Source organism: Meriones unguiculatus, chromosome 1 (assembly GCF_030254825.1).
Source record: "Meriones unguiculatus strain TT.TT164.6M chromosome 1, Bangor_MerUng_6.1, whole genome shotgun sequence".
NCBI lineage: Eukaryota > Metazoa > Chordata > Mammalia > Rodentia > Muridae > Meriones > Meriones unguiculatus.
In genome coordinates this window covers 136,617,820-136,644,296 of record NC_083349.1, presented here as the reverse complement: position 1 = coordinate 136,644,296, position 26,477 = coordinate 136,617,820, and the positions used below count along the sequence as shown (strand labels likewise).

The 26,477-nt window shown below is 37.2% G+C and overlaps 1 protein-coding gene across 11 annotated transcripts in view; it reads right to left on the bottom strand.

Moving 5' to 3' along the window:
* Dgkb (diacylglycerol kinase beta) overlaps positions 1-26,477 on the bottom strand; it is a 696,100-nt gene that overhangs the window by 509,763 nt on the left and 159,860 nt on the right. For 7 of the 11 annotated variants that reach the window (XM_060367267.1, XM_060367311.1, XM_060367280.1 and 4 more), the window contains exons 3-5: positions 21,107-21,183; positions 16,774-16,794; positions 8,801-8,954 (exon numbers count right to left, since the gene is read on the bottom strand). In XM_060367267.1, coding sequence (XP_060223250.1) covers positions 8,801-8,954; positions 16,774-16,794; positions 21,107-21,183 — 252 coding nt within the window. The remainder of the gene's footprint in view (positions 1-8,800; positions 8,955-16,773; positions 16,795-21,106; positions 21,184-26,477) is intronic. The other 4 variants (XM_060367273.1, XM_060367299.1, XM_060367293.1 and 1 more) reach the window with 2 other exon arrangements.

Here is a 26,477-nt window from a genome sequence, read left to right as displayed (position 1 = left end):
ATTTTGTAAATGAAAGCTTCACTGTGCATTTAATTGTTATCATTGTACTTTAAATATTTTAAGTGTAAGAATATGGGCATATACGCAATCTGTACGTTGGAAAACTAAGAAATGTTTCCAAAAGACTAATTAAAATGAATTTGAGTGGCAAAATGTGTACTCTGTCATTATTTGTAGGGTGTATCTGAGGAAAGCTAAACTTCAGACAATTTTGACAAAACTATTAAAGTTGGCATTAATGTTTTAAATCTACATTTGTGGAGATTTGTTTTGAAAATGGAAAACACGATAAAGGAAGAAAGGTCTAACCCTCACTATCAACATTTTTCCATATCTGCTATAATTGGTCACTGCACAAGCTAGTTTTATGCCAACTGGATACACGAACTGGATTTGTATGAAAAGAGGGAAATTCAACTGAGGAATGTCTCCAGAGGATCCACATTTGGGAAATTTTAAAATCAATGATTGATAGGGAGGGCATATTCCATTGTGGGTGGTGCTATCCCTTTGCTGCTGGTGTATGGTTCCATAGGAAAGCAGAATCAGCAAGCCAGGAGAGCACGCCAGTAAGCAGCACCCCTCCATGGCCTCAGCATCAGCTCCTGCTTCAAGGTTCCTGCCCTCTTTGAGTTCCTACTCTGAATTCCTTCAGTGATGGATTACAGTGTGGAAGTGTAAGCCCAATAAACCCTTTCCTCCCCCAGCCTGCTTTTCGGTCATGGAGATGTGTTGCAGCAGAAACTCTGACTGACACAGTGGCCCACACAGTCATTCGATTCCCCAGCCTCCGTGGTCTATTGCAACTACTTTCACTATTTCTGCTAACTTTCTCAGTCTCAACAAATATGTTGGCATTTAAATATTTTAGAGCATTGTAACTTATGATTTAGCAGGAATTGTATGGTAAATTAGCTTTTAAAAAGAGCTTATTTCACTAAATAACACGTGATTCAGTTTACTCCATGTCTTGTTTTTTGTTTTTTGTTTTTTTTAGTTTGTTATTTCTTTTTGCATTGAGTAACATTTTTGCTTAAATTATAAGTTTATTTATCCATCACAAAATTGAATAAACTTGAAGTAATTGATCAAACAAGTTTATTCCTCTTCTCAAGACTTCTATATGACCAGTACAGTCTTGGTTAGGGAATGAAAAAAAAAATCTCCTTTCATATTTTTGCTTTCTGAAAGCAGGCATAGTGTCTCAGTCTTTTTTCATAGAGGCCATTTTTGTAGTCTAACCTTTCACCTTTCTCTCTTTCTCTAAATATAGCTGGAGGGATTTTCTGTGACTTATTTCCTTGTACTTCTTAGACTTCCCTAAGGTCCCTTAAGACATTTGCATTAGCCATCATTGAACACAGAGACGGTACATGATGACAGAGTGGTGAGGCTGCTTCCTTGACCAGAGACCCTCAGTTGGACGATTAGAGTCCAGCACGTCAGCAGCCTCTGATGAAGAGGCTCAAATCCTATTTTCCATTAACAATGATATTTATGTCTCCCAATAACTATTGTTTTTAACACTTGAAAGTGAAAACGAAGGCCAGGTAGAACAAAGGCTGTTTCTTTTGCCTCGAGTGGTTGCATTCAGCTCTTAGCTCTGAATATTGTGTGAGTGGTACCAGTTTTCTGGTTCTCACTTGGCCTGATTTTATGATTTTGAATACCTTACCAGAAGACTGTAGCAACTACATCCCACACTACGCGTATTCGTACATCCTCAAACAACTATGTTTATATCCATATGTATTCTAATAGACAGCGAAGACCCCTCCAAAATAAAAGCATTAGAATTACAGTGCAATAATTCGATCAGGAACACGTAATTTGTACTTCCAGGGTATTTTACAAAGGTAATGTCATCATGTACACATATATGTTTATATGCATATACTTACAAATATTTTCCTCAGAGCCGTAATTTGAAGAATGGCATTAATAAAATTAAATGATGCCTATTACTGCATTCTTCAGAAGCATGGCTTGCACTGTGCTCTCATCTAGACACATTCACATTCTAAAAGAAAGCTGAAAGGATTTGTCTTTTTAACTTGCTTCTTTTGTTTCTTGATGAAAATCAATCTTAAGACCTCAGACATGCTGAGTGAGCACTCACCCCTTACCACCTAGCATAAAAAGGTGTTTCTAATGAATACATTATTTTAGCCATCAAGCCTCAAGTGTATGTGTATGTGTGTGTGTTCGTGTGTGTTTGTGTGTAAATGTTTATGTATAAACATGTAGGGACTAGCTAATGACATGAGGTATCTTCTGCAATTTCTCACAGCATATCCTCTGAGAGAGAAACTCTCACTATACCTGGAGTTCACAGATTCAGCTAGAGTGGCTAGCTAGCAAGCTCCTAGGATCTTCCTGTCGCTGATTCTCCATCATGCCTGTTACTTATGTGTGTGCTGTGGATCATATGTTGTCTTATGAAACTGAGGCTGGCCATCTAGTTTTCTGGATTACTGAGACTGGCCTGGAATTCCTGATTTTCCATTCTCTATCTCTAAGGTTACAAGCAAGGTCACAGACTTCACACAGGATGCCCAAATAACACATGGATTTTTAATACACATTAAATTAATGCCTTTGCTTCTGTCTGTATTATTTACAAACAATTCTATTTCAGATTATAAATGCATCATTATTTCTATTCCTTTCTTTCAGCATCTCAAAGGAAATATGACAACTATCATGACTTATGCTTCTAAATCTACAAGGTAACAAAATCCTAGAAATTAAATTTTCTGATTTTTTCATTCTATCAATATGCAGAAGTTCATTAGTCTTACAAAGAAATGTATTGAAGGCTATGGTACTGTTTCCAATATCCAGCTGTATCAGCTGATATTTCAGAGTTAGAGACTCAAAGACCAAGAGTTCATGGCCAGTCTCATCTACACAGGAAGCTTGAGGGCCACACTGAACCATGTGAGACCCTGTCTCAAACCAAACAAAATGAAACTACCACAGTGGTAGAAATCTTCTAACTTTCTGCTCCTCAGTACAATAGCATAAACTACATAGGGAATTTGACCAGATACAAATTAGTGAGTGAAAATGGAAACTGTGCTTCGTTTAATTTAAGTCTGAGTAGGTGCCAGTACTCAGAAGCTGACGTGTAACATATTGCCACCCAGAGTGTGGATGAGGAAGCCAGAGGGAGACATCCATTACTTTCCTAGAAAAAATTCTTTGTTGTGTATTTTGAGACAGGATCTCTCTCACTTATGCTGAAACTTGCAGATTCAGACTGTTTGACAAGCAAGGCCCAGGGATTCCTTGTGAATAACGCATTAGTACACATAAATAACAGAAAGTCGGTGGAAGCTGGTCTGGTAGTGTCAACTTGCAATCCCAGCTACTTATGAGGTAAGGGATCATGAGTTCTAGATGAGCTTGAGCTACAAAGTGAGTCCCTGACACCCCCCCGCCATAAAACACAAACATACACACACACAAGAAAAATAATTTGAATGACTTACTCTTTGTTATCTGGATATTTTAAAAAGTCAACCACTTGTTAAAGAGGAAATTTCTATTTGCCTGTGACCAGCAAATTGAAACAGATTCTAATAACACTCTTCACATTTATGGCACCTCATACAGAATGTATGATATTATACAAAATTAAAATGAAGGAGAAATTTGATCATGATATGTGCAAACCAAAACACTAGAATACAGTCTGTTCAATAAATAGCTAAGATAGTCTGGAATTTATTGAGCATTTATGATGTATGTACTTTTTTTAATTTCCATACGTTATGATTTTATGCTCTTTAAACCTAGAGAAATAGAAATATTCATCATTCCCGTTTAAGAAAATAGAAATAATGTGACTATATAAGTACAATTTAAATGGCACTCTGAAATGCAGTTTTGTGCTTTTAACATACTTGTGTGATGGGAGAGAAAGAGAAAGTACCTGTCTCCTGACTCTCAATAAATAAACCAAGAAATACATTGATTAGTCTATGATTACACACATGATCATATGTTTACCAAAATTTCATCAAAGTTGGTTGTAGCAAAATGGGTTTTGAATGATTTTTTTCTTATCTTTACTTTTAAGAGATTTAAAACTGTCATGCTGCTTGAGAATACGCCCTTGGCAGTTCAGTGTTCAAGTGGGTTCCATAGTAATGGGAAGAGGGACTGCTTCTGACATGAACTAATTGGCCTGCTCTTTGATCACCTCCGCCTGAGTGGGGAGCAGCCTTACCAGGCCACAGAGGAAGACAATACAGCCACTCCTGATGAGATGTAACAGACTAGGATCAGAAGGAAGAAAAATAAACCCCCCCCTTACCAGAGGACTTGGGGAGGGGAGTGTGTGGAGAAGGGGAAGGAAGGGAGGAATTGGGAGGGGAGGCGGGAGGGAATATAAGGGGGACACAAAGTAAATAAAGTGTAATTTAAAAAAGAGAGAGAATACAAATCTGAATGTATACGCACACATTACCATTAAGCATTTAAAAAGGGCAATTGAGCAGTGACAATAAAATAGTGAGGAAAGCAGATTGCAACACCCCACTTCCACAGACTGCTGAGCAGAGTGGGAGAAATCAAGCTCTCAGCATCCTACATTTTTTTTCCTAGCTATCATGAGATGGAAAAGCTACAGCGCTTCCCATATTAAATCATGCATACGGATCTGGGCATCTTCAAAATGAGCTGTATTATTTGCCTTCACCAATTACAAGCTCTGCAAGTATTTTGAACATGGAAATACAAAAATATTAAGGTAATACTACAATCTAGCATTTAATTATTAAAGTGTAAATGTTTTTTTTTAATCCCTTATTCTGGGAAGACTAAATTTATATCAAAATGTTAACATTTTTTAAAAATTCAGAAAAAAATTTTAAAGATGAAGAATCCACTTAGTAATTATAACTAAAGAATTCTTCTTTAACTGGCATGTATAAGGGTTCTAAGTTTTGTTGGTTGCAGCATAAAATATTTGTTGACGCAGAATAAATGCAAATTACAGCTTCCACTTGTATGGGCAATTAGAAGTGTGAATCTGGTGCTAAAGCAGTGTGAGGTGTGCACTGATTTGTATAAATAAAGGAGTTCCCTAAGGACTAGAAATCCTTAGATTTTTTTTTTTTAGAACATTCGTATGTCAGTTTCAAAGCTACTACATCAAGAAGAACAGTTATGTTGGTAGCAATATGCAGCACTGTGTTTTACATGCTGACTGCCTGTCAGAAGTCTTGTTTACTGTCACACAGATCTTAATGTCTGTGTGGCTTGCGCGTGAAGAGACCCTGTCTCCCTTGGTTCACTTTTAGAAACTCAATTAGTTTATTAACCATAAAAGATCTATCAAGCTGCTTTATAATGCAACACACACAAACACACACACACACACACAAAGCAAACAAACAACCCCACGAGACAAAAGTTCACCTCTGGGTTCTTCCTAAGGCCGCTTGACAAAATGATGCTCTTCCAGAGGTACCCAGTTCTCACTGAATAATTTTCTGTTTTTAGCCTCCTATGGACAAACCTGAACTATTTCTCTTTTTCAGTACACTATTGCCACTGGTATTGTAGCTCTTTAATTTCATAGAAGACGTGAAATGAGCTAAATGTTACTTTTGGCATTGTGACATCTTAATTCACATAGTGCAACAGCTCAGCCTAATTAAACACTGCATACCAGTTTAGCGACAAAAATACTTGGAAAAGGGATGTTAACCTTTTCACACTGTGTGTGTATGTCATTTCTCCCAATATAAAGTGACCCTGTGCCTTTTATTGCTTCTGACTTAACCTTCACAACAAACATCTTCCCATCAGTGGCAGCACGACTAATTCCAGGCTTAAAATCCTGGATCGGATCTCAAATTTCATTTGGATGGAAATCGTGACTAAGGGTGACAAGCAAATCTCTTCCACACCTGGGCTTGCCTTCCATTCTGGCTCCCTGGCTGGGTGTTCTCCGCTCACCTCCATCAGCTTCGCTCCCTCCTATGTCTCCCAAGCTTTAGCATCCTGGCCTTGAGGGAGCAGGTTTCCCCTTGAGCACTGCTGCCACAAGGTGCCACCCAACCCAGAGGAAGCAGGCCACCAGCTGATCTCAGTCCTTGGCTTCTACAAAGAAGAGGTCACGTCGCCTTTTGTCCTGGCAGCTTCTCTTGGGCACTTTGTTACCACGATGGGAAACTCACCTGTGCAAATTGTAAAAAACTGGAAAAGGGCTGCTGTTTTGGTCACTAGTGCGACCAGGGAAACTTGAACAGTGAGGGGAATGCTTTAAATTATTAGTTAATTACCAAATAAATGAAGAATATCTGAAAATGCTACTTTAAAAGAACTTTTAAAATATACAATTAAAAAAGTAAAATAGATATTCAATATCTCAGTTTCTCTTCTGGATTCTCTGCTTTTTAGATCCCTTCACACCACAGTTCACGCCTCTAGCTTACTCCAGCTAGAAGGCATCAGCTTTCATACACAAAGAACCGCAGGCAAGTAAGCAATGCTGGAAGTGAAAGAAATAGTCTTCTCCAGGAAAAGGTATACTCATTGATTAGTTAACCAAATCCAAATATTCCGTCCTGAAAACAACCATACTAGTAACATTCCACAAACTGAGCTGCTTACACTTAGAAATACATGTGTATTTATACATACATATGTGCATATACACATATGCTAGTGGCAGTCGTCAACAAAATAAGAGCACATGAATTGGAAAGGGAGCAAGGTGATAGGCGGGAGTGTTTGGAGGAAGAAATGATGTAATTATGGTATAATAAGCAAAAAGCAAAACAAACAGACAACAACAAAAACAATGCCACAGTTTCAGTCAGTAATATGATCTGAATTTAGTACTCAGTTTCTGAAAAAAACAAAAATCTGTTCATCAGGTACTACAGAGAGTGTAGTGGAATCATTGATTTCCAGGTTCAGTGAGAGATTTTGACTCAGAAAATAAGGTTGGAAGACATTGAGAAAGACAATCTATATGGGCCACTACTCACCCCTACTTCAACACACACAGAACAATCTCAGATTGTCCTTATGTTGGCATACTCTGTGTTTAATGTCATCCTTTATTGTGCTTTCCTCATCATGAACTTGCAATTGCATCACAGAAGTGATTGCAGTGTATTGGTCACATGGTTACATAGTTTTCTCCTTTCCATTAAAGGGACTTTGAGTTCCCTGAAGTGTCCCTAGCATAGCATGTAGATTGAAAGCATAAATTAATGAATAAATAACATGAGCAGTTGTGTCATGTAACAACTCTAATTTCATAGATTTAGGGAGTCAAGGATTTCAGTTTGCTTAGAAAGCAATAATTCGATATAAGCACGTTCATGAAATTTGAACTTAAATGGTCAATAGTAATATCATCAGGATTCTGCTAGAACATTTTAAAGGCTGGGTGTTGGGATATTGTCAGATAATATAAGCAACAATTAATGAACCTGGGATCTTATCAGTGGTTGCTTAATGATGGCTATAGCAAGTACTGGAGAGCACTTTGTATTTAACTATACACAGTGCAGTATAGAAAAGAAAAAATACATTATAATGTTTGGAAATGGACAATTTGAGGATGTACATCATCAAAACAAGTAGAGAATATTTGTGTAGAGTTTAATAAGCCTTTGACTATAAGACAAGCTTGATGGGAATATGGTATGTATGCATTGTTTGTGGGCGAGCAGTCATGAGGAGAGCTTGATGAACTTAATGTGTGAGAGTACCTATTCTCTTTCAATTTTTAAGCTTTTACATTTATTTTTCTTTTAACTTTTTAAGACTTTTACTTTTTGTAAGTGTAGATTTTATTCTCTCAGATGAGGGGATGAGATGAAAGCTGAACCCAAGTTTTATGAATACATGGCTGAGTGGCCTGAACCTAGAGCATTTCTAACTATCTCTAGGCTTAAGCCTGGAAGCTTCTACACTCTGTACAATCTAATATTCTTCAAGCCTGGACCTTGAAGGCTTCAGCTTCCAGCCTCTGTCTGCTAACCTAGGCATAGAATGTTTTTAGCTTCTGAGAATTACTGATGAATAAGTCCACCCTTTCTAATTCTTTCTAAATTCTGGCTGGCTGGTTCAACTTTACTGTGTTTGGCTCACAACTCTTCTCCAAGCTGACTGATTCAAACTGGATTTTCTCTGCTTCTCACCGAATTGCTCTGCTTGGAAAAACTGCCTCTGAACTCCACAAACTGAACTGCACAAACTCAGCTGCACTCAACTGAACTGCACGGAACTCTACTGTACTCCCAAATTCTACTGTACTGTCTCCATGAGCTTTTGCTCTTTCTCTGCACTGGTCTTAAGTAGCTTCTCTGTATGTTCTCCTGACAGCTGGGCATATATTGTCTCTGACTCATTCTGACAAATCTTTCTAGGAGTTCTCACTTTGTATGCCCCTGAATTAGATGTCATTGTTTGGGATTAAAAGTATGTACTAAAGGCCTTTCTATATTTTAGCCAGAGTATTTAAAGGTGTGTAATTTAACCAGAGGGATTAAAGGTGTATACCAAGGGTGTGTCTATATTCTAACTGGATCACCCAGACCTAGGACTTTGAATATAATCCTTGCCAGAGCAGCCATTTCACTGAATTAAAATCCCTCTATAACTTTTTATTTATGTATGGGGAAAGGTATGTGCTAGAGAACACATGTGAGGTTGGAGAATAGCATCCTAATCTATTCTCTCCTTTCACAAGTGAATCTCTTTTTGATTTTGTGATACTCGTGTCTCTTACAATGCCTACTATATGCACTTTGTAAGCAAACATACTCACCACCTGACAGCAGAGCAGGCTTGCTCTTTACATTTGGGCTGGAATGGGGAAACTTGTTGCTGAATGACATGAAAAGGTGGGCAGTGAAGTCGTCAGGGAGCTCAGCTTCCAGAAAGGTCTTCATGAACAGCTTGAAGCCTTCAAAATCTATGGTCTAAAAAAACAAATGTAAGTATGTAATTTCAGATCTGGTGAAATAACAACATTTTACCATGTTCAGAAGTTACCTGAAATGTTTTCTATATCCAAGTCTACAAAAGAGAGATACCAATATGAGTCCAAGGTTTAGTGGTTTTAAAGTGTCTCACATTTGATAGCGTAGAACAAAGATAACATGATTTCTAGTTAGATATTTCTATCTCCACGTCAACCATGTGATATAAAATTTTACCCTTTCAATTTTTTTCCTACATCCAACAATTGGGAATGTTGTTTCTAAACCCACATATTTGTGCTAAGTAGTTCAGATGGGAACGAGCTGCTATTGAGCCACATATTCATACAGCAGGCACACAGAATGACAGATATGTTCACCTCTTCCCAGTGGTGCTGATTATTTGTTTTGAGCACTGTAAAGAGTGATCGACAATAATTTTAAACCAAACCCAACACCAATTGATGAAATATTTAAAACCTTCACCTACAAAATTCTAATGAAACATATTGTACAGTCTTTAACTCTTTTCCACTCTATACTCATTTGAAGGCGGTCATTTCAGGGTAAGAGTCCCAGGACCAAGTGAAAGGCACCTGGAGGAAGCCACTATCTCTCCTCAACCTTAATAAGGAATGTACAGGGGTCTTCAGCAAGCATGCCTTCTCACAGCTGAGGAGAAAACCAGGTAAGATGACTACTGCCGAGAAATGGGGACAACTGTGGATGTTTGGGGAACAAAAGCATGTGGGTACTGTTGACTTGACTGAAGAGACATTTTGAAGTGCTTTCTGACAGCAGGTGTAGTTGGAGAACAAGGAGTGACTTGGGGAATTACTAGGCTTAGAAGATCTACAGAGACGAAGCCTGAGTCACCGAGACTCAATGGCACCTTTTCACACCCAGATGAGTTAGATCGCTGAGCTGAAACTAAAATAGGGGAAAACTGGCAGTTGATATTTGTCATTTTATCAGGGTGCCTGGAAGGTAAGAGAAATTTCTGTAAACTCTTACTTTTGAATTGAACAAATGCCTGTCTTTTATGTTCAATGGTATTTGAGAAAAATGAGAGTGTATATGCCTTATATTATTCATTAGGAACATAGTTTATGTCAATGGTATTATTTTTCACAAAGTTAAAATAAACCATATCTTTCCAAATATCCCTGTAAAACATAAAATTTTAAAGTATGGATAATAAACTAATTAAATTATATGTTTAATATATAATAAATATATATTATATATAGTTGTATTTTTTATTGAATGTAATCTCAGGAAGGTAAATTAATTCATTACCTTTGGTATCACTACTTTCTTTATACAAAATGGTATATGAAATCATCACTTCTTAATTGTCATCTGAATAAAGTTGCTATAAAGTTCTTTACAGAATCTTGGGCATATTGATAGTAAAATTTAAAAATCATTAAAGAAATAAATAAAAGGTAATTATGCCTTGGAAATACATGAGTTATTTTATAAATACTAACTTGCTTCTTATTGGCTCAAAAAATGGTAAAATTTACTCCATTCCTAAAGCAGAACTTCACCTTTACTTTTTGTTCTGAAATGAGACAATATTCTCAAACTACAGTGCTCAGGGAGTAAGACATTTTAAAAATATCTTATTTCTCTTTCTTTTTTTAATATTTTACTTCTTAAAAGAGGACCATTGCAGATATAAGAGTGGAGTGTTCTGTCAGTTCTTCAGTAAATTATGGGAGATAATGCCAGAGGAGCTATACTTAAAGTTTATATATATATATAATATATATATATATATATTATATATATATATATAATTGGAGATGTGAAGCTCTTTCCTGACACTGCATTCTTGGGGGCAAATCTTTCTGCTAAACTTACGATGTTATGTGATACAATTCTGTGAAGCCCAAATGACCTTATAGCCAAAACTTATCTGACTCAGTGTTTGGAAGTCAAATTCATTGAAGAAATTTTTACAATGTTTCCTGAGTTACACATTACTTTACTCTGAAAAAAAAAAACATTATTTGTAATGCACATTAATGAAACATGAATTTAAGAAACTGCATGGAACTTGACTATTTAAAGTAAAATTGCCTATAAAGTCTAATACAGATATAAGAGGTTTAATTTTTTGTATGTATATACACACATTCATATATGTATTTTTGGATTTTCAAGGCAGGGTTTCTCTATGTAACATCCCTGGCTCTCAAAAATCTGCTTTATAGATCAGGCTGGCCTTAAACTCAAAGAGATCCCCCTGCCTCTGTCCTGAGTGCAACCACACAGGGCTTAACTTGCTGTTTTTAATACAACCCGACAGCAGCTTCCCTTCCCTCCACTGCCCTCATCCCCCTCCACCTCCCTTTTCCCCTGGATCCTCTCCTCCTACATTTCCCTTCAGAAAAGATGAAACAGTCACAGACTAATTAGACCAGTAACAAAAAGTTTATAAAGAGTACAGACTTCTCAGATGCCAGTGTGTCGCTGGCATGAATTCAGAACACTCTTTGACATCCTGTTTGGCCAAGTGAATCCTTCACTCTCAGTAATAATAGAGAAGTAACAGGAATATTTATCCAGGCACGTGGAAATAAATAATGGCAGATGCCACTTCCTCCTTCTTTGCCCTTGGCAGGTCTGGGATTAAGTTTCTCTTATGTACAAACTTCTCATTGATCGTACCAGGTCCTGTCTTAGGTGTGGTAAACTCACCATCAGTCACTCAACTACCAGAGTTAGTACTGGGGGAAACACCACACTGTGGAAGAGACAGAAGCCAGGAAATATCCTGTGAGCATAGAAGGGTCAGGGACTAAAACTCTATAGTTGAGTTGGGGAATTTCTTTCTTCTGGAAGCCTCTAATCTTTATGTTCCTCCAAGTCAAGGCTAACTTACTTTAGTATCTTTAAATTAAAAGGTAATATTAGATGCTTCAAGGGAATATTAACTGTATATAGTGGAAATAGTCCCTATATGAAATGTCTGATGTATGATGATGGGATCTTCACAATAACTAAGAGGTAGGTGCTAGCATTGTTCCTCTTCGTAGACAACCAAACCTTTTTTTTTTTTTTTTTTTTTTTTTTTTTTTTTTTTTTTCAATGCAGTTTATTCAGGAACATTGAACAATCCTCGGACCCCGGGGAAAGCCAGCCCACAGCTTAAATAGCCTCTGGGTAGCCAACCCAGGCGTGCCACAGGGGCAATGCAGATAGGTCCACATACATGGAAGCAAGCCAGATCCTCGGCCTTAGCCAAATGTGGAGTTGTTCGTGACAGAGAGCACTCACCATCGGGAAGGTGGAAGGCGGAAACCAGCTCCATCTTTAAGGCATAGCATTCCGCAGCTCTCTACAGTTCCCCCTTTTTATTTTAGACGCATCAGGCAAGAGTAGAGGTCTGATCTCTGATATTAGAAATAAATTGGGACTTTGTACAGATGTTCATTTAGGTGTCATCCACCAGCAACCAAACCTTTAAAAAGTGCATTAAATTGCTTGACACCAAAGCTTCTATTAGGCACGATGGACCTAAGTCTTACTAACTTCAGTGAGAAGAATATACTTTCAGGGACATGTTTTCAGGGTTTGCACATAGCATAACATGTCTGTAACTTTTATTTATGTATCTATTTATTACTTTTTTTTTTACAAAGGGTCTCAGGTATCCCAGGCTATCCTGAAACTGACAGTGTAGTTGAGACCCAGAAGCTCTTATCCTTCTATCTCCACCACCCACAAACTAGGGATACTAATATCTCTTATCTGCTTGGCAACTGATAGTTATAGTAAAAGCACTAGTTATATATCAATTACATGTAAATGAGCCTACAGTTTTAGAAGTAAGAGATGTAGATTAAAAATTACAAAAGTACAGCTGAGTGATATGAGTGTTCAGTTGCTTTGTTGAAATATCCATGACTGTTTTGCTCCTTTGACTTCCTGGCTGTCTGCACTTGTATACACAACCTCGGTAACTGTTGTTTCCTCCTCCATGCAAGACAGTTGGGCATTTTACTTTTTAAATGTTTTCACAAATGAAAATTTTACCTCATTCATTAAAAAAAAATACTATTTGTACTTTTCTGGAGCTATTGAAAATACCTTAAAATTCTTTCATAATTTTTAGACACTCCATGCTTTTCCACCAAAATACCTAGATGAATTTTCTTCTATTGCCTTTCAATGGTCTTCTAAAAGTGCTATGCCTAGTGATAGAAACATAAAAATAAAAATCAGACAAAATTCCAAGTTAACCAGTGTTTCAAGGTAGCATTTAAAAATTATCCTTGGAAATGAGCCAATAGGTCATTTAACTATTCCAAAGGCAAAATTTACTCCAAACAGACTTGTAACTCCTGTGTAATGAATGTTATCTAAGGAAATAAACAGAAAAAATGTTATATTTTAGGCTATCTAAAATTTATACTTAAACTTGGCTCTTAATACTAATTAAAAAAAAGTTACAGTCATTCCAAATCCATTAAAGCTTGTTTTGAAATCTCGCTGTTAAGAAATAAACTGACCCAATTAGTACAATTTTGTTTTATAAATTATACGTATTTATTTATAGGATATTTCTCTATGATTTATGAACATTTACGATAAATTTTATAGATGCTAAACTTGTCACATCATTATTCCAGCTTCTTCATAAGAAAGAGCCTAGCAGAAGGTCCATTCTCAAATATTCAGTGTTTCCATAAATCATGGGATGTGCGGTCTTGATCCTTTGAGTAATAGGAAATCTACAAGAAGCTATTCATATTAATTTAATTGTGTTGTTATATAACCTGGCAGTTGCATAAGTGTCTACATAAATGCCGTCTTCTTTTCCAGTAGAGCAATTCCCCTAAGGATCAGGCGTTACACACTGAGTCCACCTCGCAGGAGGAACGTCATGCGATATTTAAGGGTAAGTTGTCTGTACCAGGTAAACTGTTCAGAGCTGCAGCAGACATGCCATCGTCCAGCCTGCTGCATGTATTCAAAACTCTAACCTGGTCTCAGGTTGATAAGAAGAGAAAGTCACTGCAACCATATTTATGCTAATGGGGAAGAGAGGCAGAAAGGCAGAAGCTCTGTGTCAAAGTCTACTGTGTTCTTTGCTTTTGAACTGACCTGGTGCCTGACAATTATGGGTGATGGAGCAATTGCAAGAGATCAATAATGCTATCACAGGACAACAGTGGAGAATGTCCTGGCCTGAGAAGCACATAGCACGCCTTCTGGTCCTATTAGCTGGCAAAAATAGATAATCTAGGAGTTAGAGAGAAAATGGTTACATTTGCTTTAAATTGAAAGTAAAGACATGAGCCTTTGAGAAAGTTAAGAATTTATTATGGGTTGGAGCTAGATGTTGGACGTCCTCACATACAAACTTGGCATATGATTGAGAAGTTCCAAGTAAAATTATGCTGTTCCTTAAAGTTTGGCCTTAACCACTGTGGCTAATCACTAATGGGACACCTGCTCTGAAGCAGACGAAGTGTTATTTATTTTTCAGGTTGCTGTAGAGTTTAACATTTATCATCGAAAGTGGCAGTTGTGGGGGATTGGAATCCAATTCTATCTCTCAAAAAAAAAAAAATCACATTTCCCTATGGTAGTTTTCCTGCATTTAATAGAGAAGGCTGAACTGATTCTGGGGGTAATTTTAACTTATTTTAGAAGAGTGTTAACTTTATTGTCAATTGTATTAGCATTAATATTTAAAGGCATTTAAAATAAACTTTAGTTGTCACCATTATGCACTGTAGGTTCTGTGTTTACAGGTTTCTTAAAGGGAGGTTAAAGAATCTTACTTGTATGAGTGTGAGAGTGCTACATTTTAGCAGAGACTACAGAACAGAGTGCTTTAGCTGAGGCAAGGTACAGGAGCTGTAAAGGCATACCTGAGCCTTAAGCCAAGTATCTCTACTGACAGAAATCGTGTAGCGAGCTCCTCACCCCAGCCAGGAACAGTGAACAGACACAGAGCAACTACATATGCATGCTCCCAGCACCTGCCCTCCAGGAGGGTCTCCTCAACTTTGACAGCTTTTTTGTTCTGCAGCTGATCTGGTGCCTCCTGAGGTATGTTAGCACACAGAATGAAGGCTGTGCCAGAGAACAGAACATTCTGCTGACTGAAGGAAAAGCAAGAACTAATCCTGACACTGACTTTTAAATAGCCCCAAGTGGCCCTGCAGGTGGTGTGAAAAGATTTGTTTACTGAGTACAGATGCTGAGCAATGCTACCTCAGAGTGAAGGGCTCAGCTGAGCGTGCTGACGTAGAACTAGAACACAACCACTTCTTCTATCAACCGCCTTCAAAGGGTCATTAAATCTCATAAGACGTGCATTTGAGGAGTTAAAGTTTCCAGGAAACTGAGGGACAAAATGATGACAGGCTGTGCTCTTCAATGGATGATGGTAAGTGCTATTATGGTCAATGACTACCATCTCAGTAGAACCTCACCTTAGGAGAATAATACATGCACTACATAAACACATGCATATTCGTTTGAAAAAGAATGTACCTTATAGGCTAATTCAGATCAATATATTTGAATGCCTATCCCCAGCTGGCAGAACTATTTGAGAGAGATCGAGAGTTGTGGCCTTGTTGGAGAAGGTGTGACTCTGAAAGTGAGAGATTTGAGGGTTCAAAGGACCAGTGAGGGTCTTTGTCTCTTCTGCTTTGTTGTTGTGAGCTCTCAAGATGGAAGCTTTCAACTACTGCTCCAGCACTGTGCCTGCCTGCCTGCCTATTGCTGTGCTCCACACCATGATTGTCATGTTCTCTAATCCTCTGAAACCATAAGCTCCAAGTAAATGCTTTGTTCTAGAAGTCATCTTGGTCACAGTGTTTTGTCACTGCAATAGAAATGTAAGAATACATGCATTATATAGAGAGTATGTATACACATATGCATGTCAGTGACAGTGTATGTTCCTAAGGGAAGGGCAGAGGCAGATGGCAGCCATCTTCCTCTATACTTCTCTACCCTTTGAGACAGTGTTTCCCCTTGAACTGAGAATACACTGATTGCTTAGACTGTCTGGCCAGCAAGCTTCTAGAATCCTTCTCTCTCTGCTACTGGAATTGGAATTATTGTAGACTACCTCCAGAACTCCAGTGCCAGGGTTTTTATGTGGATGTTACGCACCCAAAAATCAGGTGCCTATACTTACACAATAAGAAAATTACCCACTGAGCCTTCTGCTCAGGTCCAGAAACATTTTTGAATTGACAAAAACAGAGTTCTATAATATACCTACTGTGTTGAAAATATCTGTTTAGAGAACTCAATAATTTATAGAGATTCTACACCCTTCACTGAACTAGTAGCAGAGCTTTGTTTACAGAACAGAATTCATTGGCAGAAGCAATGGATTGCTTACCCTTCTCGCAAGAGGAAAATAACAGCAGCCTTTTATCTGTTTCCTCCAAAAAGTTAAGATAGAATTGTAGACAAGATGGAAAAAATCTTACTATTGTATATTACATTCAGTTTTCAAATTACACACTGTGAACTAATCCACAATTTCCTTAAATAAATTTACTTACCTGAAGATGGTATGTTTGGTAAAAAAAGAAAATTAAACTCTACAGTCTCTAAACTAAAAGTCCATACCTTGGACACTTTTTCATCCTGTTATGATATAAGGTCTCTGCTAGTGATATTAATTGGGAAATTTTCTATTGCTCAGTCATAACTCTATGGATAGGTATGTCATGGGAGCCTAGTTAGTATACAAGTACAGCTTCGTGCTATGGATGAGTAGCTCAAAGTTCATATCAGAAGAGAGATTTTAATAGAAAAGAAAATGTCTTACTTGGTTAAGAATATCTTGTTTCTGTTCATGCAAGGAAAGAAAGAATACATGTGTTAATGTTAAAGAATTTGTAGCCATTATCTCACTTTGCTGATATTTTCACTAAAAAGTTAAGATTATAGATTGATTTGAAAATGTAAGCTGTGTAGACGGGTCTCAAAATGCTGTTGCAAAACAACCGCATCAACATAGAGGGGAAACTGCCAGAGAAGCCAATCATGGGCCCCACCCCAGAAACAGTCAAGGAGCTTCCAGAACAGGAGGAGGCAGGCAACAGGCCATGCTCTAAGAAGGGCTCTGTGAGTCTGATGTGAACGGAACATTCAGAACACTTGACCAGACAAACCTTTGAGTATACACAAATAGTTCCTTTTGGTTTGAATCAAATATCATGAATAAAACACAATATAATTAAAATCTTCCAGAGAAGGTAATAAAAGCGGTATATATAAACATATATTAGAGTTTAATTATTCCTCTCTTACAATGTTTTATTTTATTAGTAAAATATAGCAAATTGTCCAAGACTGAAGTATTTTGGGAATCAAATTTAACATCCAAGACAAAAACAAACAAAAAACCCCAAACATGCAAAAACAAGCTGATTTTCTCATATACCAAAGTTTACTAGCTTCATGAGAAGCATCATTATATCTTGCTGAAAATGAATTTATTTTAAAACTTCACTTTTATTAATTTAAGAACATAAGACTTACTTACTTGCTTACTTTATTTATTTATTTAATAACTTTACCAGACTTTTTAAGATTTTAATTTTTAGAGAACATTCAAAACTATTTAGATTTATCTTACACAATTTTTCTAGAAAAGATTATAAAAGAGTTTTTAAATACAAAAACCAAATATAACTGATTATGTTCCTATCTATTGTCTAGTATATTTTGCTACTAGAATAGTTCTAAATAGACCACATTTCCATTGATAGAAGTTTTCCATACAACCTTTTATATTACTTTTAACCAACTATAAGCAAGAAAATGTATTTAATTACTTAATTTACAATTGTAAGTGAAAGTCAAGGGATGTGTACTTTGCTTTCAGTTTGCAAACACACTTCATGGGAGTAATAAAAATTATACTTATTTTAAAGCAAAAGATCAACTATCCTTTTTAAAACTATGCTTGATTAAATACTTTTCTAATTTTTCTTCTATAAATTATCACTTATCTATAACTGTGCAAATAATGTTGGGGTAATTTGGTCAAGACAGAATAATAACTTCCTATGTAATTTGAGAATAAGAATTTTTTCATAGTGTTGATTTAAATTTTAATAAACCAAATGAGGTTTCTAGAAAATTATCTTGAGTGGCTTCATTTTCACTATCAGATATTCCTAATTATTTTCTCATGGCTTTTATAAGACACAGAATTGCTTTTTAAAAGAATCATTCTAGCTTTAATTTTTTCCTCTTAAACTAAAAATCTTTCCAATATTTAGTTTAAAGAGTAGCTTTATTTTTCTTATTCTTAATGTAGAGTTGCTCTTGGGTCATAATAAGATCTAGTTTTCTGATTTTCAACTATTATCATCTTAAGGCATTCAATAACTTTGCATATTCTGGAGAGTTAGCATGTAATTGAAGAGCTGACATTTTATTGTGTTTATGAACCATCTGGTAATTGTTCACTAAATTTATGAACACTGGTAATTACTTCACTTAATTCTATAGTGACTGTTAATCCTCACAAAACAGCTAATAGTAATGGGGAGAGTCTTGGAGTTCTTTATATAGGGGAACCCTTGAGGGAGAAGGGCTACAGTGAAAACAATATTGCTACATGCAAATTCTAAGTGAACTGATGAGCAGTTTAGAAAGGATACATGTTTCAAGCGTACACAGAAGGATGCATATACTCAGGTGCCACCGGGGCAATGTGTATTAATAGCATTTGTAGTTTGGCAGCAATTCACTTTGTTGTCTTCTTCCTTCCCCACTCTATTATCTTGGACTTTGAGATTTTTCTGTATTATACAAATATCCACTAAATTTATCTCTTTCACTATGCAGCCTATGTAAACACAAAATATCAGGGACACACACGGCATGTACGTGGGTTTTTGTTTTGTTTTGTTTTATTTTTGTTGTTGTTGTTTTGTGTTTTTTTGTTTGTTTGTTTTATTTGGCATCTTAAGGGGGAAATAGCATTAAAATTGTTGATACATTGTCCACCATTAGAAATATCTAAAGCCATATTGCAAAGCACAGGTTCTTTTGAAATATATAATCATATATCATAATGTAGAGAAAATAAGAAAACATGAAATGAAAATCATTGTGGTAGTCGATGTCTGCATTATTCACACTTGGGTGACTGCAGTAAGAGTGTGCAAGTTGAGTCCATGGAGGTGACCCTAACAGACTCCTACCAGCCAGGGATATGGAACCTGAAGTTGCCGCCTCCTGTAGCCAGGTGGGACTTCCAGTGGAGGGAGGGAAACACCAAGCTGCCCATAGAACCTTCGACCCAAAATTTGTCCTGCCAACGAGAAGTGTAGGAAGGAAGATGGAACAGAGATTGATGTAACGGCCAACCAATGACTGGCCCAACGTGAGACTCATCCCATGGGAGAGAGCCTGACATATTAATGATATTCTGCTATGCTTGCAGACAGTAGCTTAGCATAACAATCTTTTCAGAGGCTTCATCCAGCAGCTGATGGAAACAGATGCAGAGACTCCCAGCCAATCAATAGGCTGAGCTTGAGCTCAGGAAGTTCTTGGGGAAGATTGGGAGGAAACACTGAGAAAGTCTGAGGGGGTCAAGAACTCCACAAGACCTGCAGAGTAAACTAACTTGGACCTATGGAGCTCACGGAGACTGAACCAACAGCTAAAGAGGATGCATAAGCTGGACCTAGACCCCCTACACATATGTACTAGACATGCAGCTGGGTCAGCATGTGGATCACCTAACAATGGGAGTAGGGGTTGTTTCTGACTCTGTTGCCTGCCTTTGGATCCCTTTTTCCCTAGCTGGGCTGCCTTGTCTCGCCTCAGTGGGAGAGGATGTGTTTAGTCCTGCTGAGGCTTGATGAGCTAGGGTAGGTTGGTACCTATGGGGGAGAAAAATGGGAGAGTCATGTTTGAGGGTGGGATGGAGAGAAGAGGAAGGAGGGGACTTTGATCAGGCTGTAAAGTGATTAAATAAATAAATCAATAAAAAGAGAAATCACTGTAAAGTCACACTGTAAAGCATGGGTTACTTTTGATATACATAGTTAGGTATCATAATGTAGAGAAAGTAAGAAAACATGAAATGAAGACCAATGTGGTAGTTCTTCAAACTTGAATAATGTGGCAAGAGTTTGCAAGTTTGAAAACAGCCTGAGTGAGGTCTTATCTAGAGAAAGAGAGACTCTGAGGTTATAATTTAGAAATTGAACTAAATATTCCACTGAGAAAAGTTCTTATGGTGAGTAAGGATTATGTTTTTATGAATATGCAAAATTTATATTTCTGTCTATAAACAAATCTAGATGACATATTTAGATATAGAATTTTGTGAAGTTCTATTTGTTTTTATTCTCATATATTCAAACATCAGGTGGTGAGGCTAAAATGAACTAACAGCAATTATGATCAGACTCAAAATAGAAAATCTCTCAGGTGATATTAAATGGGAGATTACTTAACAAATAATTTGGAAATGAGTTCTGTAAAATATGTTGTTCAAAGAGAATTTTTGATGAAGCGGGAAAAGTACTTGTAAATATAAAAATACAAGATAAAAAGATAATTTAATTGTCCTTTGACTGGCTCCTTAAGACACAATGGTTATACCCACTTCAAAGTTTGATTTTTGTTTAAGGAATAATTTCCTGAAAGTAATTACTCCCTGCCCCTTACCCATGCCCATTTTAGATTAAAAGCTGCAGATCATAGGGACAGACTTAACTGGATCCTTCTTTCTTCTATCTAATCTTGTTTCCTAACTTCTAGAAAAATAAACCTCAAATAGTATATTAATGATATACATTTTCTCAAGCACAAACATGATAGGAGTAATTTCATTAATAAATATAGTATAAAATACTAAATATAGTAACTACTGAAAATACTAAATATAATATAGTGGCCTTCCAGAATATCAGTCCGTTATGAACTAAAGTGTATGGAATGTGCTAAATGGTTTATGGTATGTGAGATATATACATGTATGTGTATATATGTATACATATACATATATATGCAGAGTATATGTGTGTGCATTTACATAAACACATATACAGATTTTCCTAGAATTTTCATGAAGAAAATTCACACAGCAAGCACATTATTAAACTGATAAAGAAAAAAGGAAGCTTTACCCCTTCAGGATTATATTTTGCAAGCACGCCATTACCATGGAATTCTTCAAGAACATCCTTTAATTTCTTCGTGGAATCTACAGTAACAACAAAGAAAGAGAGAGAAATCACACAACCATTTATATAATTCTAATATGTTTATGTAGTCCAGCTCAAAAACAAAGATATATACTATAAATAATCACTCAACAGAAACCAAACTTTAAAACCAACACATGCACATGAAATGTCTTTTCAGGGAGTGGGAAAGGAGGGAGGGAGGAGGGAGCCCAGATCCATGCACAAAGTAGATAGGCATTCTAGCATTGCAGTTCATTCCCATCCCATCCCCAAATGTCTACTCGGCCACGAAAGATAATGACAAAGTAATGAAAGGAGCATATATATATATATGCCAAGTATATTCTGTAGAATTCAGATCAAAGTCTATTATATAAGTAAGTGGCAAATAAATGAAGAGATATTCTTGCTATATTTTGATAGTGTAATATCAGAGTACAATAAACCTAACTTATAAGATAGAGTGTCATCTTCCCTTATTAAACCACAGACTACTTACTCAGGTAGAATGCCTGTTTAAGTCACCTTTCAACGACCTGATGACAACTGTCTCTGCCTAGGTTATATTTTTATCATCAGTGTGCACAGTGCTTCACTTTCAGTTTCCATACTTTCCAGTACCTTCTGCAACCATCACATCTGCTCATGTCAGAGCATTTCACCAACATGAACAGGAACATGAACTCTTTAAGTCCTCTTTGATCTTTTCCTTTCTTTCCAGTCCCATCACCGTCAATCAACTTCCTCGTCTATGGGTTTGCCTATGCTGAACATTTTTTGGTAAATGGCATCTCAAAACACACTGCTCTGTCTCTGCTTTCATTCTATTAGCATAATGTCTTCCAAGAATAGCCTATTTCATTCCTTTCTCTACCTGACTAATACTCCATTGCATATAGACATTTTTATTAGCAAATGTACATTTGGCTTTTTTGGGGGGAGGGGTTGATATGAAAAATGCTGCAACACAGAAACAGGTAAGCTTTTGGGAAACTGTTTCAATTCGCTTCAGTAAGAGTAGACTTGTTCACTCCAGGTCTGACAATTTGAAGAACTGACACAAGAATTTTCACAGTAACAACACCATTTTTTTTTATGGTCTCACAGTAGTAAGTATAATCTGTTCAGTTCCAACATTTGGTATTTTCTGATCTCTTTAGCATCATCATCATCTGTGGATTCACAATGCTTTCGTTATGTATCTTGTTAAGTCATGTACTAATGAGTGATGAGCATGTTTTCACATGATTATTGCTTATTCTTTCATTTACGGGTGTGTATGCACATGTGAGCCTGCTTGTGTGTGGAGAGATCGGCAAATGGGCAGGTGCATATGTCATGCCTTAGGAGCCAGCCACCTTGTTTGGTGAGACAAGTTCCCTGGTTTGGCCTGAAGCTTGCCAAATAGGCTAGTCTGTCTGAATGACCAGAAGTCTTCCTGTCTTTTTCTCCCAGAACTGATACTACAATCCCTCACTGCCCATTACTGTACCTTTTGTTGTTGCTCATTACTTGATTTTAATAAAAAGGCTTGGGCTTGAACTCAGATTCTCATACTTGCAAGCTAAGTACCTTACCAAGGGAGCCATCTTCTAGACCTTTGATAACTTACATATTCATGAGAGAAAAATCTATTCAAGCCTTGTGCCCTTTTTAAGTGGGTTGCTTGTATTGTTGCTGTTATTGTCTGGGCTTTGTGCTTATTTGTTTGAAGTCTATACATCATCCTACATTTTTCTTTTTGGCATGTATTTTACTAGCATTTTCTGTCTGTGATCAGAGTTGATTTGCTGTAATGCCAAGCACTGGCATATAAATAGTCAGAAATTAATATTTTTTCTTTTTATGTACAACTTTCATTTTTATTATAAAATTAAATAAACACAAGGATTTAGTTTAGAGGGCAGAAGTGGTCCATACTGGTGATGGGCTTGCCTAGTATCTATCAGCTTAATTTTCAGTCCCTAGCACCAACATGAAAAACAACGCAACAGTTTCAACAGCAGAAAACTGTACCCAGTACCCTCTACCCCATTTCCCACCCTACAACTCTTCCTGTTTTCTTAGAGGTCTTCCAGACCCACTGACACAGGTAAGTCCCTCCCCCTCCAGGACCCTGTTTGCCAACTTTCTTGAAAGCATCTCCAACAGTAGAAACCTGAACCTCATATTTTGCACTCCATTTCCTCAGGCACAACTCTGCCTGCCTTCCGGGAGGCTTGCCAGACTCAGCCTTTCCTCCCCAAATCCCTGCCTGACAACTGCTCTGAAAGCACCCCAACAGCAGTAAACTGATCCACATATCCTGAAAGTATTTGGAAACCTGCTTCTGGGTTGCCTAGCAACCTATGATGCCGTTGTGTAGCCAACTAGGTGGCCATACCTGGAAGTCATGGTTACCTTCCTCCTTAAAGGGACCAGCCTGCCATGTGGTCCCTTCCTTGGTCTCTTCTCTCTTGGCTTCTTGCCTCTTGTTCCCTCTTGCCCTCTCTCCTTTCTCTGTCTGGGTGCCCCCGTCTCTCCCCCATCTCCCTTCTCTCTCTCTCTCTCTCTCTCTCTCTCTCTCTCTCTCTCTCTTCATCTCCGTCTAATAAACCACTTTCATATAAGATCTGTTGTGCGCCTAATCGTCATTATTTAATCTGTCCCCCAACATATCCTGTGTTCCATTCTCATCCCCACTGTTCTGACTGCTTTCCTGGAGGTCTGCAGTCACAAGGAACAACCAGGTGAGGTCCTTCCCCAAGGCCATGCCTACCTAATTCCCCTAAAACACACCCATCAACCTTGAAATACACCACACCCCCTGAACTGACAACCCAGCTTGCTTTCCTGGAAGCCAGTCAGCACCAGATACCAAAGGCCACTCTGAAATTAAGCATCCCACGGCACTCTAGAGGGCACACAGGCCATAAAACCCCAGGGGAGACACCCTGCAGGACCTGAAGACCAGCTAGGCACCAGAACCCCAGGCCACTCAGGCCCATAGTCAGAGTGGAAAGAGAAACCAAGGGGAAACATTCAAAAAGCACCCAACCAACAAAGGTGTACTCAGAAATCAGCATCTAAAATTGTAATAACCTCAAAACCCAGATGGCTAAAGCACAATCAAAAACAGCCAGGGAATATGGCACCATCAGAGTCCAGCTATCCTATCACACTAAGCAAAGGGAATCCCAACACAGCTGAAACACAAGAAAATGACCTTAAATCCAATCTTATGAAGATGAAAGAAGCCTTCAAAGAGGAAATGAATAAATCCCTTAAAGAAATACAGGAAAATAAAATCAAACAGGTAAAGAAAATGAATAAAACTGTTTAAGATCTGAAAATGGAAATAGAAGCAATAAAGAAAACACAAACAGTGAATCCTGGAGATGGAAAACCTAGGGAAGAGAACAGACACTATAGACACAAGTGTCACCAATAGAACACAAGAGATGAAAGAGAGAATCTCGAGCATGGAAGATATAACAGAAGAAATCAATACTCAGTCAAATAAAATGTTAAATATAAAAAGTTCCTGATACAAACATCCAGAACACTATTAAAAGACCAAGCCTAGTGATAATAAGAGTAGAAGTTTTCCAGCTCAAAGGTCCAGAATATATTTAAACAAAATCACAGAAGAAAATTTCCCTGACCTAAAGAAAGAGATGCCTATAAATGTGAAAGAAGCTTACAGAACAACAAATAGATTGGAATAGAAAAGAAAATCCTCCCACCACATAATAATCAAAACACTAAATGTATCATGTATTGAACAAAGAAAAAATATTAAAAGCTGCAACGTAAAAAGGCCAAGTAACATATAAAGGCAGACCTAATAGAATTATACCTGACTTCTCAACAAAGGCTCTAATAGCTAGAAGGCTTAGGAAGGTGGGTGTCTTTCAGTCTCTAAGAGACCACAATGCCATCCCAGACTCCTATACCCAGCAAAACTTCCAATCATCATAGAGGGAGAAAACAAGATATTGCATGACAAAACAAAATTTAAACAATATCTATCCACAAATCCAGCTGGATAAAATACTTGCAGGAAAACTCTAATCCAAGGAGGTTAGCTTCACTGAAGGTAACACAGGAAGTAAATACTTTCACAGTAGTAAAAGCAGAAATAAAGAAACACACACTACCAACAACAACATCAACGTAAAATAAATTAACAGTCATCGGTCACTAATATCTCTCAACATCAATGGAATCCAATAAAAAGACACAGGCTAACAGAATGAATGTGAAAACCGAATCTATGTTTCTACTTCATACAAGAAATATACTTTTGCATCAAAGATAGACATTACCTCAGAATAAAAGACTAGAAAATGATTTTCCAAGCAAATGGACCCAAGAAGCAAGCCAGAGCAGCCACTCTAATATCTAACAAAATAGACTTTCAACCAAAATTAATCAAGAGATAGGGAAGAACACTTCATAGTCATCAAAGGAAAAATTCACCAAGATGATGTCTTAATTCTGAATAGCTATACCTCAAATGCAGGGGTACTCACATTCATAAAAGAAATATTACTAATGCTTAATTTACACGTCAAACCTCACACTTTAATAATGGAAGTCTTCAATTACACACTCTCACCAATGGACAGGTCATCCACATGGAAACTAAGCAGAAAAACACTGAAACTGACAGATGCTATGAATCAAATAAACATAATAGATACCTATAGAACATTTCACCCAAACACAAAAGCATATACATTCTTCACAGCACCTCCCAGAACCTTCTCCAGTATTGACCATACACTTAGACACAAAGCAAGTCTTAATAGATACAGGCAAACTGAAATGACCCCTTGTATTTTATCAGACCGTCAGAGTTTAAAGCTGGACTTCAACAAAAACAGAAACATCAGAAAGCCCAAAAGCCCATGGAAACTGAATAACACCCTACTCAGTGATTACTGGGTGAAGGAAGAAATAAATTAAAGACTTTCTAGAACTACATGAAAATAAAGGCACAACATATTCAAACTTATGGGACACAATAAAAGCAGTGCTAAGAGAAAAATTCATAGCACTAATCATCTTCATAAAGGAATTAGTGACACCATATCATAGTAATTTAACAGCACACCTGAAATCTCTAGAACAAAAAGAAGCAAACATACACAAGAGGAGCAGACAGCAGGAAATAATCAAACTCAAGGCTGAATTCAATAATAGAAACAAAGAGAACAATACAAAGAATCAATGAAACAAAAGTTGGTTCTTTGAGAAAATCAACAAAATAAAATCTTAGCCTAACTAACTTAAAGATAGAGAGAAAATATCCATATTAACAAAATCA